This window comes from Pseudorca crassidens, chromosome 7 (genome assembly GCF_039906515.1).
Source record: "Pseudorca crassidens isolate mPseCra1 chromosome 7, mPseCra1.hap1, whole genome shotgun sequence".
In the NCBI taxonomy this organism is placed as follows: domain Eukaryota; kingdom Metazoa; phylum Chordata; class Mammalia; order Artiodactyla; family Delphinidae; genus Pseudorca; species Pseudorca crassidens.
Window position 1 is genome coordinate 18,212,535 of NC_090302.1, and position 19,687 is coordinate 18,232,221.

General features: G+C 47.9%; 1 protein-coding gene across 1 annotated transcript in view; it reads right to left on the reverse strand.

The window, feature by feature from the left end:
* Nucleotides 1-16,705, reverse strand: part of PAPPA (pappalysin 1) — a 254,987-nt gene extending 238,282 nt beyond the window's left edge. Inside the window, exon 1 of the mRNA XM_067743528.1 lies at nucleotides 15,072-16,705. Coding sequence (XP_067599629.1) covers nucleotides 15,072-15,492 — 421 coding nt within the window. The 5' untranslated portion in view covers nucleotides 15,493-16,705. The remainder of the gene's footprint in view (nucleotides 1-15,071) is intronic.
* Between the last annotated feature and the right edge of the window lie 2,982 nt (nucleotides 16,706-19,687).

The window sequence follows — 19,687 nt, forward strand, 5'->3', positions numbered from 1 at the left end:
TGCTCAGTGCTGCAACTCGAAGAGTATTGGGCACATACGACATATCTGTCGACTCTATGGAGACACATAGAGTTTTAAAAAAATTTTTTTTGGAAGCCTTGGGGTGGTCTAATCTCTTCCACTCTTTGGACTTTAGACTTCCCAGCTGTAAAAAGGGTATTTTGGGCCCTATCCAACTATAGGATTCAATGATCTGAAATCTTTGTGACCAAGTTCAAGAGAGCTGGGCCCAAATTCCAGGACAATATGGCAGGACAGAAGGAATGGTCTCTGTCCGGAATCTGGAATGGAACTTGGGATCATTTCCTTGCCTCCTCTGGAAATCAGATTCTCTCCATCTGTGAACTGAGCAGACAGGACCAGATGCATTGCAAATTTACAGCATCTATTCATCCAGAAGTTCACTCAAATATCTGCTGAACCCCAGCAATGTGCCAGGCCCCGGGAAGGGGCACTGAGCATGGCAGACGTGATTCTCGCCATCACTCTGCGTTCATATCCTCTGGGAGGTCTCCAAGGCACAGGTGAGGGATGCAGGAACAGCACGGGCACATCCCACACAATTGCACCTGGTTCTTTAGCAGCTCTCTCCAAGGGATGGGATTGGAGAAGCTGAGAGGAAACCATGGGGAAAAGGACTTAAAACCAACAGAATGGTACACTGGCTGGCTCAGCAGGAAGAAGGGAGGCTCAGGAATAGGGAAAGGTGGGAAGAATATATACAGGTAACAGGTCAGCTCAGAGAAACCAGAGCCATATGGAACGGCTAATATCATTCATAACCTATTTGCCCACATTGCTTGGTCCTTCCTAAGGCTCATATCATTCCTCAAAGCACCTGTCCTTCACAGCACCCACTTTCAATCACACTCTTTTCTCCCTTACTTGGAGCCATCTCCAATTCATTTAACAAAGTTTACCAAGCACCACTGGCATGGCTGGTACTGTGCGACAGGTAGGAAAAGCAGGGATGAAGACAGAAATGGTCTCTGCTCCTAAGGAGCTTGGAGACAACTGGAGAAAGACAGACATGTATGAAAGCACCACAACAGAGTGATAAATGCAATAAGGGGTTGTTGGATTTGATGTGGGTGGTGACACTGAATTGTCCAATCATTTCCTAGTGTCATACTCCTAAAAGCTACTCTAAGTCAAGGTCCTCAGCTGAGACATGAATCAAAAAGTGTTTATTGTTCTACTTTGATTTGTGTCTCTACATTTAAAATGGCATGCATGGTATATCCACGTGCAGGGCAAGGCACACAGTACACGTACGTGAACATGTTCATTGTTTGTGAACAATTCCCCCACCGTTCCAGGTGGAAGGGATCTCTTATGCCTCTGAAATCTCAGAGCACATTATAGCCCCCATAATGAACACGGGTGTGCAACAACACAGTTTTTCTGCCTCTGTGCTCTTCCAGGGCTCTATTAATTGCTTAGTTATAGCGGTTACCATGTCATGTATCTGTTTACCAGTCTGCTTCTGCCACTAGGACTGGGAGTTCCTCAAGGGATGGAACCGTGCCCTGTTCTCCTTTTTAATCCCCATTTCCTTGCTTGATGTGTAATACACAAAGACATAAAGATTGCTCAATAATTATCTATCAAATAGATGGATAGATGGATGGATGGATGGATACATGGGTGGGTGCAAGGAAGGAAGGAAGGAAGGAAGGAAGGAAGGGAGGGAGGAAGGGAGGGAGGGAGGGAGGTTTACCTCTCTAAATAAACTGCCGTTTACTACTGAACTTCACAGAATGCCTAGGACAGAGGTTTGTCACATAAGAAATACTTAAGAAAAGTTAATAAACAGCTGTACGACATTTTCTAATAAGCGCACTGCTGTGAACCCACAGAGGTAACCATAATCCAACACTGTAGAGGAAAACAAACTGGTCCAGTGGAAAAAGCACTGATTTGGGAGTCAAGAGATCGGAATTCTACGTTCAATTTTGCTACCAGTTTGCTGCTTCACCGTACTCAACTCAACTGAGCTTAACTTAACAAGTTAACTTGCCTGGATCTCAGTTTCTCCATCTATAAACTGAGCAGATTTTAAAAAGCAAACTAATGTCTTGGGAAAGGGATGAACACGATACCATATTGGTTTCTAGCAGATCAGCTGTAATCAGCCCAGTGGGGCTGTTCTGTAAAGGGGTCATCCTGAGAGCTTACCACTGGCTCTACAGAGGCCTAATCGGCTCCAGTGAGAGCGCATCACGAATCAGCCTTGTTAACTCCAGAGTCATTCTTCTGCTCAGAACCCCATAGTTCATGCAGCACGATAACCTGCACAGGTCCCACACTGGTTCCGAATGGATCAGGTCCATCCTCAAAGGGTGACAGTGTATTTCCTTTGAGAATATTTGGGGGAATATGCCCCAGGCTTTGATTCCCGAAAGAGGAATCCAGAAATGTTTCTGGCAGAGAGAATCTTTGAAAGTGTATTATCTCCTGGTAGACTGGGAAATGCTCTGGTGGACATAAAGGGTCTGTTTGCTCGAAAGTCACTGGCAAATAAAATATATTCTGCACAACAAAGAGATTTCTTGGCCAATCTCTTTAAAGTCTTATAATGTTCATTCCAATTTTTCTTCCATGTCTCTCTCCCTCCATTCCTTCCCTTTTTGTTCTACAATCTCTAGATGTTTGCATTAGCCACTGGGGGTACCATCACCCATCCACCCAACCATCCACCTATCCATTCATCATTCACTCCTATATTCATCCTCTGATGGAACATTAACTGAACAGCTACTGTATTCTAAGCAATGTACTAGGCCCTGTGGATAGAGATAAAATTAAACTGGCCTTTTCTTGAACCCCAGCTCCACCATCCTTAAGCTGTGAGGCCTACAGCAAGTCATGTCACTTTCTAAACCTAATTCAACGGGTCCAAAGTGTAGCACTCAGCACAGTGCCAGAACATAGTAAGTGCTCATTGTAAGCTAGCTGCCTTTATTACTCTTATTACTGCTGAGAATGCGTGCTCTCCCCCCAAGGGTACATAAACAGCGGATGGAGGATTCCAGATCCCGAGGTCACCACAAGGTCTCACAAGATCAAGGGAAGCAGAGGGGAAGAAGGCCCGCTGATCAGAAAGGAGGGAAATGGACGAAAACGCAGGCAACAGATATGACTGCTAGGACACTTGAGCCCTGAGAAGCACCTGATAAGGGGAGAGGGGTGAAATCTGAGAGGAGAGCAAAGCTTGGGATTATGTGCTGCAGTTCACACACAAAACAAATGCTTTGCAAACAGGCGAAGGGCTGAGAGGGCAAGACCCAGGCTAAAACGTGGCTTGGATTAGAAAGGCCAAAACGTGAGTTGAGGAGGCATTTAAATACACTGCCCACCCCCCCCCCCCCCCCCCCCCCCCCCGTCTGGAAGGCCGGATATCTTTTCCCTTCTGACTGCTCTGCTCAAGGGGAAATGGAATTAACCACTGTGTAACGTTTTTGAGTGTGACGCACGGGCCAGGTCATGTGCTTTGGGTTACGTAATGCAACATGCCCAAGCTCTTTCTCCCAGAATCATCAGAAATTTAGCTGGTTCTCTCATCCAGTCATGCATTCATTAAACAAAAATACCTATAGTTCCTATATAAGCCAGGCACTTGGCTAGGCAGTGAAGTGGAGAGGACCCCAAATATGCAGAGAATGAAATGTGATAAAGAATTCCAGGTGTTTCGATAAATGTGTGCAGAAGGTATAGTAGAGATACAGGGATAAGGGACGGGGGGGAACCAGTTATACTTGGGGAAGAGTCAGAAAGGGCTTCCCACAAGAGGGGAACATTGAGCAGAATCCTACGAGGCTTAAGTGTCCTGCAAAATGGTGCCTGGGGATTTAGGAGGTATGTTATATAATGAAAATGATGGGAAAAAAGCCTAAGGCATCTATCTGGTGGAACTGTAGATAATTCCAGCGCTACTGAAAGGCCTATAGCTGCAGGCAGTAGAGTCAGATTTGCATTTTAGAAAGATTTGACTGTGGGAAGTTGAAGGATGTGTAGGAGTTGAGGCTCAGAGAAGTGGGCATTTACAATACTAAGGAAATAGTCAAAGCAAGAGATGAAGAGGGCCTAAGCTAAGAAGGGGCAAGGTTGGCTATAAAGATAAGAAGACAGGATAGACAGGAATTGATGACTGAATAAACATGGTGGGAGATATATCTAGAGCAGATGACACGAGATGAGGATGGAAGTAATTCTGGAGGAAAGACAATTCCATTTCGGATATGCTGAGTCTGAAGTGCAGGCTGACATTTCCAGTAGACAGCTGGATCTATAAGTCCGAAGTCCAGCAGAGTCTGGAGATAAATGATGATCAGAGAGATGGTACTTATTCCACGGAAAAAGAGGCCAAGTCAGGAGAGAAGCAGACCTTGCCCAAAGACTCAGAAGACAGAGGATCTTACCCAGCAAGGTCACTGGTGTGGACAAGTCACTTCTTCACCACCCCCTGGTTTCTCATCTTTGAAATAAATGGTTTAGATTCTGACTCTCACACACCTTGGTTCTTTGGACTTACATGAATGTTTCTTCACCAAACAGAGTAGAGTATATATTCCCTTTTTACGTTTTCTGTGTACTCTGCATCTCTTAGGGCAAGGCCACCTTGTTCCTGATTGGCCTGTTATCATACCTTTCTCTGTACTCTTATCAGCCTTTGTAGCTGAAAGATCTCCAATCCCATGGGGGGAAATAACCCCCTCTTTACAAACACATCTGGTTATATTCTGCTCAGCCACATTTCATGTTTATAGAGCAAAAAGACTTAAGAAGAGACGGATGTGGGACAGATATAGGGAGAGGTTCTTGATTACAAAGGTGATAGGTACAGGTTAGACCACCAGTTTCTTGAAGGCAAAAGATTAGATCAGGGATCTGCAATTAGTCATGTGCTCCCCCTACCCAGATACTCATATCCCAAGCTGTGACCACCCCCCCCCCCACCTCCTAGAGTTTCTGTCTCTGTTCCCTTCAAATGGACTAGAACCTGGGACCTTCTCAGGTTCTGCAAAACTGAAACAGGGTCGCCTCTCCTACTCTTGCAGGTTCTATGGACCCTGGGTTTGTGACAAATGATACTGGAAAACATTTTCTTTCTCTTGTTGGAAGAAAAATCAGGGGATGACAGTGCTAGGGATTCCCAGAAGTAAAATAGGCAAACGGATGGCTACAGACTCAGAGTTTTAGTATTTTAATCATGAAGTGATGTGATTAAAATGATAAGCATGACTAAAAGGCCAGTGGCTTACACCAGTGTCCAGGAACTTGCCTGGAACGGCTTCAATAGAGTAGGAAATGATGAAATTTGAGTACGCTAACCGTCAGCCAGGATGTGATCACTGGGAAGGTCACTCAGTGAGTGTTTAAAAAACATGTATGGCAGCTCTTAGGAGCAATATTACTAACCGAGATGGCTTCCAGCTCTTGGGAAGTACCAATATTCCCTACATAATGTCTTCAGTCACTCTTTGACTGAAATTCTACCCATTGGTACTTTGCTTTTGGATAGGAAGCTTTCTGAGGAGACATGAAAGGATATATGCCCATGGAAGAGCAACCTTCTAGGTTGGTATCAGTCCATGATACCTTAGTAAGACGGGATACCATGTCCTTTTTCAAGAATGAGTGTAGCTGGGGGAGAGGAAGCAGGAAGTGTGTGGGCACTTGGTCCCTGAGGGGCACAGGCACCACCGAGCGGAAGAAGCTGCACTCAGAAAGGAAGAGCGCCGGAGCTACTGCGAACATTGAGCATCTGTCTTAGGACAGTCCTGATGGGGATTATAGAGACTCAGGGAAGCTCTGCTAGATGCGTCTCAAGGACAAAGACACATAAACTCCTCCTTACTCCCACTGTTCAGATGAGGAAAATTGGCCCAAGAAGGAAAATAAGTTGCACAAAGTCACACAGCAAGCTACGGACTAAACTGGCCTGGGCCTGACACCCCCCACCCCCACACTGCTCCTCCTTGGCGCCCCGAGTCCTCCTCCAGCCAGCCCCGGGTCTGCGCCGAGGCCTCTGCTGCAATGCCACTGCTCATCGCTGCCTCCCTGACCACCCTATTTATTTATGTATTTATTTATTTATTTTGTGGTACGCGGGCCTCTCACTGTCGTGGCCTCTCCCGTTGTGGAGCACAGGCTCCGGACACACAGTCTCAGCGGCCATGGCTCACGGGCCCAGCTGCTCCGCGGCATGTGGGATCTTCCCGGACCGGGGCACAAACCCGTATCCCCTGCATCGGCAGGTGGACTCTCGACCACTGTGCCACCAGGGAAGCCCCTGACCACCCTATTTAAATTTTCCTCATCCTACAACCCAGCCCCACACAACTCCCTTTCCTACTTTATTTTTCTTCATAAACATTCACCTGACATGACGCGATCTAGTCGCTTACTCATGTATCTTGTCTCCTCCTCAACCCCCCACTCCAGAATATAAACTCCCTGAGGTCAGAGATATTTTCTTCTGTTCCTTGCTCTGTACTGAGGACCTAAAACTGTACCTGGCACGTAGCAGAAACTCACCAAATACTTGTTGAATGCCTGGGCAGGGATGGACAAATTTTACTTTGTCCTTTGTTTCTAATCTGTATTTCTTAGATTCTCTACAGTGAACACACATTGCTTTTGTAATAGGAAACAATGCAATGTTTATTCTGTTTGCCTTTCATTTTAGTTTTTGTTTTACGTTAAGATAATAGGAGTAAGACTTTCCTGAGTGGTGAGGGAGGGAAAGGCAATTCCTGGCTCTGCTAAAGGAGATAAACATGTCTAATTTACAGAGTTATTGAGAGAATTAGAAAATAATGTGTAGCGAGGCCGGACACATAAAACCAATATGAGTTAACGTTTACTGGGTGCTTACCCATCGTCTAGATTCCATTACTAAGCGGTTTCCACATGGAGGCCCAGTTAATCTTCAAAATAACCCTATGAAGTAGGTGCCAGTATCATCCGCATTTTACAGAGGGGCAAAAGTGAAGCTTGGCGATATTAAGTAACTTGCCCAGGGTCATACAACTGGCAGGTGGGAGAATCAGGAAATCAAACGCAGGCACTCTGACTCTTGAGTTCTACCATCAATCACTACAAAATACTTCCTCAGTAAACATATGCTCCTTTCCCCTGTTGCCTGAGCGTGTCAATTCTTTCTGAGATCAGTCAACTGCAGCTCACCATCCCCCATGCCCCCACCAGGCTTTACAAGGTTCTAGAAGGCTTCCAGGGCAATGGGAGATGCAAAGAAATAAGGAGCCAGAAAAATGAGAAATAGGGGTATGTGGAAATGTGAGTGTGTGTATGTGTGTGCCTGTGCGTGTCAATGGTCACAGTGTGTTTTGGATTGTCACAATGATTAGGAGATCCTAGGCGATTCTTATGCACAAAACCAAGGATGTGAAATGCTTCACAGTGTGTGGAAGGGTTCACACGCAGCAAGGAATGCCCTCACTCAAAAACTTCTTATTGCGCTGCAACGCTCCACTTGCTCCTCCTACATGCCCCTCCTAAGACTCCCGTCCTTCCTTTCCTTCCCCTCAAGCTCTCCCAGGATGGTCAGTCACCTGAGTTTGCAGTTGTGCAGACAGAAGGGCAGAGGGAGCTCCTAGTGTCAGACGCCTGGACTGCACACTGACTTTCAGTTATTCTCTGTGTGACCTTGGGAGAGTCCCTAACCCGTTCCAAGTTGCAGAAATGCATTTGGAAAACCTATCAGCTCACAGAACACGCAGGGATCTAAGACTTCAGCTCCTCCTGTGGCTCTCAAACTCTTTTAAACTTTTTATGATGGAATTCTTCAAGCACACACAGAGGGACAGACAAAAAAGTATTGACGCCTGTCGTTTCTGTCACCTGGTTTCAACAATCATCAGTCTTCCAATCTTCCTTCATCTACCACTCTTCCTCCCAACATCCTATTTTTTTTTCTGGAACACTTTAAACAAACAAAATAGACATAACGTCATTTTACCCATAAATACATCAGTACACATTTCTAACAGATTAGGATCTTTAAAAATATATAACACAATACTGTTATGATGCCTAACAAAGTTAACAATGTAGTCCATGTCCATTCAAACTCTATCACTGAGAAACTTGCACATTCCTTCAAAAGAAATCTGGAAGAAGCACACGGTTTAGGCAGAGTAGGTGAAGGGAAGATGCGGGGAGACAGAGTACGCCCCTTCAGCCTCTCCCCAGGGCATTCCTAAGATTGTGGGGCACAGTTTGAAAGCCCCTATTCCACTGCTACCCCTCAGTGTGCACCCTGAGAACACTGAGGCACAGAGAGGAGCAGTTAAGTTGTCAAGGTCACACAGCAAGTAAGGCAGACCTGTTAAGTTCCAACATCAAAGGACTCCAGTGAGGTCATGCTAATTCGATCACTGTTTATCATTTGCCGTGTGAATAATGATAATAAAGGTGCCTTTCCAGGAATGACCTTGATTGTACAAACCCCTCACACCTCTCACTTTCTGGATCCTCCAACCACTGTCGACCTATGGACTGGGCTCTGATCTTGGCTTAGAGCCTTTCCTGTCATCGTCTCACCTGGTTCCCCTGACAACCCGCAAGATACGGATGTTGAATGTAACCACACCTGAAACTCTCTCCCCAGAGTCCCCAGGTCACACAGCTCACAGGAGACCAAGCCAGGACTTGAGCCCAGAGCTCCTAGGTCCCAGTTCCAGGTTTTCAAAGGAGCCAAGGGGCCAAGACCCACAAGTCAGCTCTGAGTTGAGCATTTCCAGTAAATGCATCAAGGCATGAAGGAGAGTCCTCAGTGCAGCAAGAAAAAAGATAAGAGACACTGAGGCAAAGGAAATAAATTCCAGAGAAAGGGCAGCAGGTGAGGGGAGAAGCAGGCACCCGCCAGGTTCCTAGGTCCTGGGCGATAGGTAGACGAGGAACAAGCCGCTTGTATAGGGGGTCCTCCTACCTGGGGTCCTTGGGGATCATCTCGCATCCTCATCTAAGACACCTTGCGGCCAGTGCTGGTTTCACAGTGATCTCAAGGCGAGGGGGTTTGAAATAATAGGAACAGTTGCCTGCCTTCCAAAGGACTGGCCCAGGGCAAAGTGGGGAATGCCTCACGGCTGGGCTTCCCTCCTTCCTTTACACTCCTTATTCCTGCTCAGAAGAGAACTCCCTTCTCAAGCACGGTGAGACATCCATTGGAAATGAGATGCATGGAACTCCACGCGTTACCCCCTTCTAGGACTGTCTGCACTTTAAAGGAGGCACCAGAAGGAGAGGGTGTAGCTTCACATATAGGACCAGCTTTGGAAAAATGGAATGTCAGTGCCACCCCCCACCCCCTGCCCCCTGCTCCTAGGCATTTAGGGCCAGCAGGGGAATTGGGAATGGAATAAAGGTCCTTTCTGGTGTCTGGCCACTCGGAATTGGGACAGCTAAAGTTCTCTCAAAGCTCTGCCGCCAACCAGCTGGATAAGCAGGAAATGCCACTCCCCCCTCGCGCCTCAGTTTCTCCACCTGCAGAGCAGGGAGACCGCAGACTGGATCAGCGATTCTCCCCACTGGTGGCCCTTCCACATTACCTGAGAAGGCTTTGAAAAACACCAGTGCCCAGGCCAACCCCAGACCCACGACATCAGAATCCCCGGGATGCAGCCTGGGCACAGGATGTTTAAAAAGCTGATGGTTCTCAGGGCTCTGAGGGATGGGAGCTACTGGACGGAACGATCTCCCAGGCTACCTTGAGAGGGGCAGTTTGTGAACACAGTTTAGTGCTCAGCCCCTTCGTGACACGGGTCCTCAGTTTCCCTGTTGTACCATGATCTGCCTGATTCAGTCCATTCCCAGCTGACCACGCAAATCCCGTGTCCCTGAGCCCCGCACCTCTGAGCTTCAAGTTTGCCTTCCTCTGTGTAGAGGGACGAGGGCAATGCAGCCTCCATTACCCCATCTGTCCACGTGAATGGCTGACCGGGGGAGCGTGAAGTAGGAGGGCATCTGGGGAAGGAGCAAGAGGCATGTGACAACACAGCTGTGACCTGGACCCCACTGTGACCACTGTCTGGCTTCTGTTCCTCAGGGTGCATTCTCCCTCTGGGTGCTAACTGGTTTTCCTATTCATTGGTCCAGTGGTTTTGGACCTCCTCTGGCTCTTATCACCAAGGGGTCATCCAAGTAGGTCAAAGAAGAGGAAATCAAAGTTCAAGGAAGGGATTTGAAGGGGTCCAACTGTTCCCCAAGATACACTGTCTACTCTAGATAGACTCCCCAGCAACTTAAGAGGGAAAGCCCTAACAGTGCACAAACAGGTCCTACTTTCTGAAGGCCAAGCTGGCAAACTGGGAAAGGGAAGGTGGTTACTTACTGGATCCAACTACCACTGACTGAATCCCTAATATGAGCGGCTCTGTGCCAGGTACTTTCTGCCTGTTTTTTCCACTTCAGTGTCCTGATATCATTATGCCCATTTTACAGAGGAGGAAAGCAAGGGCTAGAGACATAAAGTGACGTGACTCAAATCACACAGCAAGTCATTGGCAACAGAAATTCCAAGCCCAGTCTGCCTGATAATTTGACGTGAAAAGAAACACAGATCTGCTAGGTCAAACCCAGAGCTCCACGTGAGACTTGGATTCATGTTTTATCCCCTTTAATCTGTAGGCGTATGGTCAGCACAAAGAGATGCAGGAAAGAGTGGCGACATTCTGCAGCAGGTCTAAAGAAGGGAATGGGGGTCATTCCTTCTCTCTCCAAAAAGACTGCTGAAGAAGAAACAGGCACTTAAGACTCGAGTTCATATCTGGGCTCTGTCCACTGCAAGAGCCCGTGGGACTTTGGACTAAGTCGCTTCAACTTTCCGAGACTTTGTTTCCTCACTTGGAAAACAGAGGTAACAACGTCCACCTTCCAGGGCGGTTGTGAGGATGAAACTCGCAGACACAAGGCAAGCGCAGTACCCGGCACCTCGGAGGCACCCAGGAAGAGTTGCTTTCCTTCCTGCCTTTAAGTGTCCTCAGTCCATACAGCCAAGGCTGAGGTCATTGGAAAATCATGTCCAATAACAAGATCACAGTTTATTGAGTACTTACTATCCACTAAGTCCAGTTCTAAGCACTTTCTACGTATGAGCTCATGTAATGCGTCAGGTCCTCGTGCTACCCTCACTTTGCACGTGAAGAAGCTGACGCCCAGAGGAATCAGTTAACTTTCCCAAGGTCACAAAACCAGTTAGGGGCAGAGGAAGATTCACGCAGAGGTGACCCAGCTACTAAAACTGGCTTCTCACCCCATGGCAATATCCTAGACCCCAGGTGCCACTATGAATGTTGTGGGGAGAACCATGTTAATACATGAACTTCTTGAAATCTAGCCTTCCCTGGGGTTACAGTTCTGAAGTTGGGGAAATGCAGGCACTCTTTTTGGGGGGTTGGTTGGGTTGCGGGAAGTAGGGGCTGCAGAAGGGAGGAAATAAAAAGTCTCTTCTGAGTAGTCGCTGAACTCAACAGTCCAACATTTAGAACAAAAGAGAAAAGCACGGAAAGCGGAGGTGCTGGAGGGGATTCAGGTAAATCCCTTTCTCCTTCTGAGCAGGGACTCTGGATCACTGAGGGGTGGGGGTGGGAGGAGGGCAGCGCTTGTGGGGTCCACATTTCACTTATCTAACAGGTCAGGAGACACTTTAACAAGATTAACTGCTACTCAGGGGCCTCCGCTCCATGGAGCAGCAAATTGACTCTATTGTTTTCTTTTTCTTCCTCTTTTCTCTTTCTGTCAAACTGGAGGGGTACGGTGGGGGAGGGCAGCTGGGGATGAGGGGCAAGGGTTTGGATCCTGCCTGGTAAAAGGCGAAGGGATGTGTCGGGAAGGCCCCCCCCCCCGCCCCCAGACTTGAAAGGGAGCCCAAACTGCCGAGCACCGAGGCTGAGGGCTGTGCTGGGTGGTGGGTCTGTGAGGGGTCGGAGGTGACGGGGTTTCTCAGACACATTCTCTCAGCAGTGTAGCGGGTACGGTCTGGAAGTGGGGATACCCAGGATCAAATCCTGGCTCCTGGCATTGGGGAGCTGTGTCATCCAGCACACATCCTTCCCCTCTCCGCGTCTCTGTCTCCCTGTTCGGCCAAAGAGAGAAGCCTGGGTAACCTCCAAGGACCCTCTTCACAATAGCCTTAAAGGACTCTCCAACGCTCAGAGCATCCATCGCTGGTGGGCTCTTCAACCCTCAGACTCCCGCACACAGGCACTTCCTCACTTTAGCTTTGTTTTTGCATGCATAAGCCTTCCCAGTTTTATTTGTTAATATATATATATATGTATTTATATATATTTCTCTCCTTCCCTTTTGGAAAAAATAAAAGGCATGTTTTCTGAGCTTCAGAAGCAAACTGCTCCTTCACTGCTTCCCTCTGCCTCTCCGAGCGCCTGTCTGAACTGGTGTCAGTGAAGTTTGAACCGGGGCAGAAATAGCATCCCAGGCGGATCTGGGAGCATAGCCCGCCTACCAGGAGCGGCAAGGCCTGCCTCTGCCAGACGACAAACCCGGTTAACAGCACCATAAAATTAGACCTTTACGAAACCCAATTGAATCCTGCAGCAAAGAGTGATGTAAGGCAGCCTGGCCTGACAGCAAGGCAGCAGCCCTCTGCCTGAAATAGCAGCGCGGTCCCTGCTGAGAGATGCCTGCTCTCTCAAGATAGGTGACCAGGGATTCCTACGAAAGTGGTGACGCCCAGCCAGAGAGAGCCAGCAGAGGTCAGGCAGCAAACTGGGCACCCGAGGTCGCAGCGGGAGGACACGGTTTGGCACCGGCATCCAAACTGCCCACCTCGGCCCGGCCTCTCCCAGCCTGAACTTACACGAAGGAAGGAGCTGAAAAAGTGCTTCTGCAAAGAACCTCTGTTTGTTTGCTTTTTAATTCAAGGAGAAGCAGGTTCTTTTTAGTCCAACAGTCTGTACCGTGTGGAGGATACGCAGAATGAGTCTTTTCTGGCTCAAGGCCAGGTGTTTACACACCGCAAATCTGGCTCAGACTCAACTAGGGGAGGGAAAAAAAAAATCCACCAGAATCCTCAGGAGAAAAGCTCTGAGCTTTCTGGTGCTACACGGCAGCAGTGACTTTTTTTTTTTTTTTTCCTCGTTTTGAGAGGAATGTTACTTCCACACATAAAATGGCCCAGGCATTTTATACAAGCAATAATAACCTAACGTCCCCCATCCAATTAAAGGATTTTACTGCACTATCTTTGTGTGAGACAGCGAATGAGTCCTCAAAAGAGCGTGTGTGAAGAGAGGCTCCTTGTCTGAATTACAGACATTTATAAAGCAGGCTCCTGTGGAATCCCAGGTGCTATATTTTTTTTTTTGAAAAAATGCATTTACTACCTTTTCATTGATGATACCTATATAACCCTGCGCTCTCCCCTCTGGAGGAGAAGCCTTCCAAATCACTGGTGTGGCAGGTAAAGACTAGGAAAAATCAGATCTACTTATTTAAAAAAAAAAAAAAACCCTCCAATCTGCAGGCTCTGTGTTTTTCCTATGTTCCGAAAGAGAAGTAAACATACCACAGCCCTGAATTATAATCATCATCATTATTATTATGAATAACATCTCCCCTCTACTCTACATTATAACCCCCTCTGGCTGACTAGGTAGGGCTTGAGGGCTAAAAGTGAATAAGCTCAGTTTCCCTCTCCTTCCTGGGGTGGGGGGGGGGGCGGGTAAAAAAAAAAAAAAGAAAGAAAAGAAAAAAAGAAGCATGTGATGACGTCAGGTATGGGGGAAAGTCACTTTCTAGCTCTCGGCTTGGCAGCGGGAGAGTGGGAGCTTTGGGGGCATATTCTTGGTATAGCAGCAGAGTTCGGGTCCCCTAAATGGACTTGATGTAAATAGGACAGCGTTAGCGCAACGGTTGAGAAAGTCCACGCCAAAATAGAAAGAAGCGGACTGCCGGAAGAACTCAGAGCTTTCCCTTCTAAGAAAGTGTGTGTAAGGGGGTGGGATCGCAAAACGCCTCCACACGTTTCCTGGCTGCAGCGAAAGGGGAACCCCTACTCTCACTTTGAGACGTCCTAGGACACGGCAAGACTGTTTGTGCAGGAAGGGAATCTCCCAGCCAGAAGAGGCAAAACTTTCCTTCTCTCCTCCAGCGCCGCCCCCCTCCGCCCCCCAGTTTTATTAAAGGCATTGCCACAGATTCATTAGGAGGGGGGAAAAATGGATGTTGGTGCATTTCTAAGGTTTGCAACCCTCCCAAAGTGTCCGGTTTCACTACGGGCTGTGCTGTAGAACGGTGTGTGTGTGTGTTGGGCGGATGGGTGTGTGTGTGTGTGAGGAGGGAGAACTCAAATTCATTACGGGCTCGTAAAAGTCCCAAATGAGAAAAGCGCCCCGTTTCTCAGCCTAGTCGGGGGAGGACTGGCGGGGTGTGCCTGAGGAAAGTCTCACCCCAGCCCCCAGTGACAGGCTTTGAAAGCAAGGACATGGGATGGCAGTATGTGTGCGCGTGTCTGTGTGTGCCTGGGGTAAGGGGGTGAATCCCAGAGGCAGGCAGCAACCACAGAGCAACTTTGGGGGCACTTTGAGGACTTCTAAGTCCTGGCGATCACAACAACCTTGTCCTTGTAGGCTTTCAGGGTAACGGGGCCAAGTAAAGGGGGAGGGTCACCTCCATTAAAAAGCCAAAGAAATCAACGGTCCCCTAGCCACTTTTCACATGCATCCCAACTGGGTCATTCCTCCATCCCAAACGGAGACAGTACCTCTGACCATCCAAAACACGGTTCACGCGCACGAGGCTCCCCGGAGACCAGCCCTCACCAACTGCGGGTCTCCAGGAGGCCGGGAGCGCTCCCTGCGCTCTTCCAGCGGGGCTAGGCGGAGACGCCTTCCGAGTGCGCCCATTCCGCAGATGGGGCAAAGTGAGGCTCGCAGCTCGCCCCGGAGCCGCCGCGCCGCCGGCACAGCGGCTCCCGCACAGACACACCCGCCAGCCCCCAACGATCCCGCCACCAGCGCCCAAGCACCCGCGCGCCCCTGGGGCCGCAGGGCCGGTGCAGCGCCCGCCTGGGCGCCCTCGCCTACCTGTGATCACCGCCGGAGAGCTCTGGCCCCCCTCCGCTCGCAGCCACACTTGCAGCGTGAACGCGTCCCGGGGCAGCTCGAGGTCGGCCCGCAGGCGCAGCTGCTCGCCTCGCCCGCTGAAATAGAGCGCCCGGCTCGGCGGGCTCGGCTCCTCCGCGGCGCCCCTCGTCTCCCGCTGCTGCCGCCGCCGGGGGACGCGCACGGCTTCCCAGGCACCGCCCGGCGGCGGCGGCGGCGGCGGCGGCGGCGAGGCGCGGCGGCCGCGGGCCGCCCGGGTGGCGCAGGTGGCCGGGCCGGCGGCGGGGCGCGGGGGGCGGCCGGCCCGCGGGTCTCTCCGGGCCCGGCGGGGGCGCTCGGCCAGCCCGCAGCCCAGCGCGGCGCTCAGCAGCCCCAGGCGCAGCACCCAACTCCAGAGCCGCATGTCCGACGGTCCCCCCCGCCCCCCCTTCGCCCCTGCACCGCCGCCCGGAGCTGCCAGCTTTAGGAGCCTCGGCGCCTCGACTTTCTTCGCTTCTTCACCCTTCTTGGGCGAGCCCCCCCGTCCACTTGCTTTTTTCTTTTCTTTCTCGCTTTCCTCCTCAAGGTGTGTGCTCCACTCCCCCCACCTTTGAAAAATACAGCCCAACTCCTCCTGGTTGGCAATTAATTTCTCTCCCCGCTCCTTTATCTGCCTTATTTCCCCCCTCTAACAGCTGGTTGCCTTCCTCCTTGTTTTATTTCATTTTATTTTATATGATTTCTCGCTCTTAAAAAAAAAAAAGCTCCTCTAAGACACTGATCCGCTGAATTCCCTCCCCCCAAAAGATGCTCTAATTTATTTATTTTTTGCGTCCTTTATAACACAAGCCACAGCCCCCTTCTCCCCCCCGTCCCCCCTCCCCTCCCTCCTTCTTCACAAAATGAAAGGAAAGAGGGGGGAAAAATCCCTCAGAAGATGAGTAAACAAGCGTATGCTAATCTGCTCCCGAGCGCTCCACCTTCCCAATTGAATGAGTCCCAGTTAAAACTGCGGGGATCATGACTAATCAATCAGTTTGGAGAGGCCGAGCTACCCAGCCTTCCTCCACTTTCCCGTTTGCCTCCTTCGCTCCGCTTCTCCACCCCCTCCTTCTTCTTTTTTTTTTTTTTTCAAGAAGACAATCTTAAAGTAACAATTTAATGAAATTCTGTACACACCCCCTTATGGTCCTCCCAGCTCTCCTCATTCCTGCTCAAAACACACATTCCTGTTTTTGTTTTGGTTTGCTTGCTTTTTTCCCTCCTTCACTCCCCCCACCCTTTTTTTTTTCCTCCTGGCGGGAGAAAAATCTATCTCTTCTCTCAGGATCCCCTTTGCACTTTGCTGGTAAACCTCATCCTTCTATATAGCACATAAAGAGTCTTGAAACTTGATTCTCAGATTTTGTTGTAATGCTGTCTCTTTCTCTCTCTCCCTCTTTCCCTTCTTCTTCTTTCCCTTCTCTTGCCTTCCCTCTCCTTTTCTCCCTTTCTCCTTTTCCCTCTCAGAATTCCCTTAAAGTTATACAATGATGAACGTCCCCCTCTTCTCTGAGCCCCGGGTGCTTCTGGCTTCAGCTAGTCCAAATGTTGTCCCAAAGTCCTCACTGAATCATCAGAAGCAACCAGGAAAGGCATTTTCTGAGGCATTTGCCTTCCCGAAGCTGTACACTCAGCACAACTAGGTCTCTGAATACTCCTGAATACTCTTAAAAATATTCTGTTGGTTGTTAGAAATTATTTTATTTTTATATAAAAAATGAAAAAAACTATTATTTTGCCTTTTTTTTCGACCTAAGAAATTCAGGTGCTCTGACATTGTTCAAGTCACAGGTAAGGATCTAACCATTGGCTGCTTTGTAGATCTGTTTTGAACTGGGACATATATGTAATATATTTTTGTTCTTTTTTTTCCCCCTCTTTGTAGAACTCAAAGGCTCCCCCTTATGGCAAAACAGTTCTTTTTTTTTTTTTTTTTTTTTTTTTTTGCTTTTTTTGTTTTTGTTTTTGTTTTTCCCTTCCAAGTGTTTAATAAGTTAAAATGAGTTAGCAGTGGTGGATTACAAATTATTAGTTACCGGTCTGTTCAAATAATGTAGTGATAAAAATATGCTGTGTGAGGTTTGCATGCGGATAGTGAGCTGGAAGAATTAACTCGACTTTCCTCCCTTGTATGTGTTCCTGTCCTCAGGGCTGCTCCAGACCCTGCCTGAGAGCTGGGGTCATTCTTGCATGCTTCAGAGAGAGTGAACAACGGTGGAGAATATGCGTTGGTGAAAGTATGCGGATTTGTGGAATGAGCAAATGACTCAGACACCCCCTATAAAAGCCGGAATGTGGTGTGCAGGGATTATGGTACCATTCTGAAGACGGGAGATCCCAGATTCAGATCTTGGTTTGGGAAGAACTTGCCATATAGTCTTAGACTAAGAATGTGTGAAATCAGCTTCTCCCGTTATAAAATGAAAATGGCATTAGAGCCTAAATATGTTTCCAGAGACTGGCTGAAGGAAGATGATCTTTGGTGCATAATGCCGTGGATAAGGAATTTGCCTAGGCAAATCTTTCACTTTCTGCAACTCCAAGTCACTTATAAAAGTCATAAGATTGACATTCAATAATAATAATAAGACCTATATTGAACTACATATATTATATCCTGCAAAATCCCCCTGTTTTCTCAATAGAGGTTGGAACCTGACTACTAATTCACTTCAATTGTGGCTACTAGGTATTTGGAAACTGTATTCCTTCCAAGGGCTTCTAAGTCATTTTATACAATAGTTTTGAATATTCCTAGACATTTGGGACTTTGTCAACTCTCCCACCAAGAGTGAAAACATGGGACTTATAGTTCTAAGTCCCACTCACTCCACCATGTATCTGGAGTGAGTCGCTTAGCTAGCCCTGCACTTCCTAACCTTTAAAATGGGATATGTGTTTCACAAATGTGTTTTGAGGTTAAAATACACTTTGGGGTATATTTTGTAAACTATAAAAATGCTATATAAATCCATTTTATTCCACTGTTGTTGTCAAGGACCAAGTGCTCCTTAGGTTCTTAAAGACAAACAAAACTCTGGGAGGCCACGTCACCATTTCTGTCCTGTGGCAGGCATGATGGGAAGGGATGGACAGGTCCAAGTCTCATAGCTCCTTGAGCTTCTGGACCTCAGCCCCTAAATGTGTTGGAAGCAATTGGCAAGGCCGTTCACTGGTCTTTTCATGGAACATACATTTATTATTCTATGCCACCTGTCTTGGAAGCTACACTTACTTTTATGCCTGTACGTATCTATGTACGCATGCATATATGTGTTTGTTTTTAACTGAGCGAATAGAACTGGATGAAATGTAACCCTTGGATCATGACGCACCCTTATCATTGGCTTATGCATTCCGTTCTTATTTATCTATATATAACAAATAATGTAGCAAACGCTGCCATCCCTCTTTTACTCCATCCCTTAATGTCTCGTGGATCTGGCCCGTCTCCTTTCATCATTTGTGCTCAAAGAGCAATCATCTGAGAGTTAGGAGACTTGCGTTCTAATTCTGACTGTGAATTCTTTGACCTCAGTTTACTCCTATGTAAAATGAAAGACCAGGAGTCGAAGATTCCTGAGATCACTTCCAAATCTGAAATGTAATGGAGCCCCTAATTCCTGGAATATGGCAATAATTCCCATCTAATCATCTCATATTTGGTCAATTCCCTCCCACCCCCCAAAAGGCCCCTTGTTTCTGGGGAATTTCATTCTAAAAACTACTTTTTAGAACAAAAAGAACTGTTCCTCCACTCTTAGGATACACTCCTTCAATATTCATTTTATTTGGTAGTAACTAAAAGCAAGGCATTTTGCCAAGGAGGTATAAGGGTTCAGTGGAAATTTGGAGGGCAACATCTAAGTGGAGTCGTAAAGTTTGAGAAGGGCTTGGATGAGTGAGGCCGGTTCAAAGTATGCATTTCAGAGTCACCCCGTCCTGGGTTCCTATGGCCTTCAGCAAGTCACTCAATTTCTCTGATCTCAGTGACCTTATCACGGAGCTGTCCTGAGGATGCTGTGCTGTGTGATACACTGTAGGAGCTCATTAAATGAGCAACCTTTCTTCCTTTCCAAGGATCTAAATTTCATGGCCCCTGAGGCTTTTGTCAGCTTTCATCTATAGCCTGAGCCCCACCTATTTCTTATTCCAAGGCAGAAGGATTATTCTTACCTCAGAATTCCGAGGCAAGCATTGTCTGTCTGGTAGAATCTGGAACTTGATTAGATAGGATCCTTCTTTGTTCCTGGTGTCCTGTTTATGTTTTTTTTCCTACAAGATTAGAACCCATCTAGGGTAAGGATCTTCAAGGGCCAGTTATATCACCATACCCCTCCCCCACCATCCTGAAGGGGGCTCCCTCCTCTGGTCACTCATAAAACTTCCTCTGAATTTCTCTGGGCACATCCCCAAAGCCAACTCTCACACTTCATTATTTATCTGCTTGTCTCCCTTTTCGTGTGGGACAGAGTCTGTTGCATTCATATTTGTGTTTCCCCAAATGCCTAGTCCAGCACTTTGCTCATAACTATAGCTGCTGGTTCAGGAAAAAAAAAAAATACACACACACACAC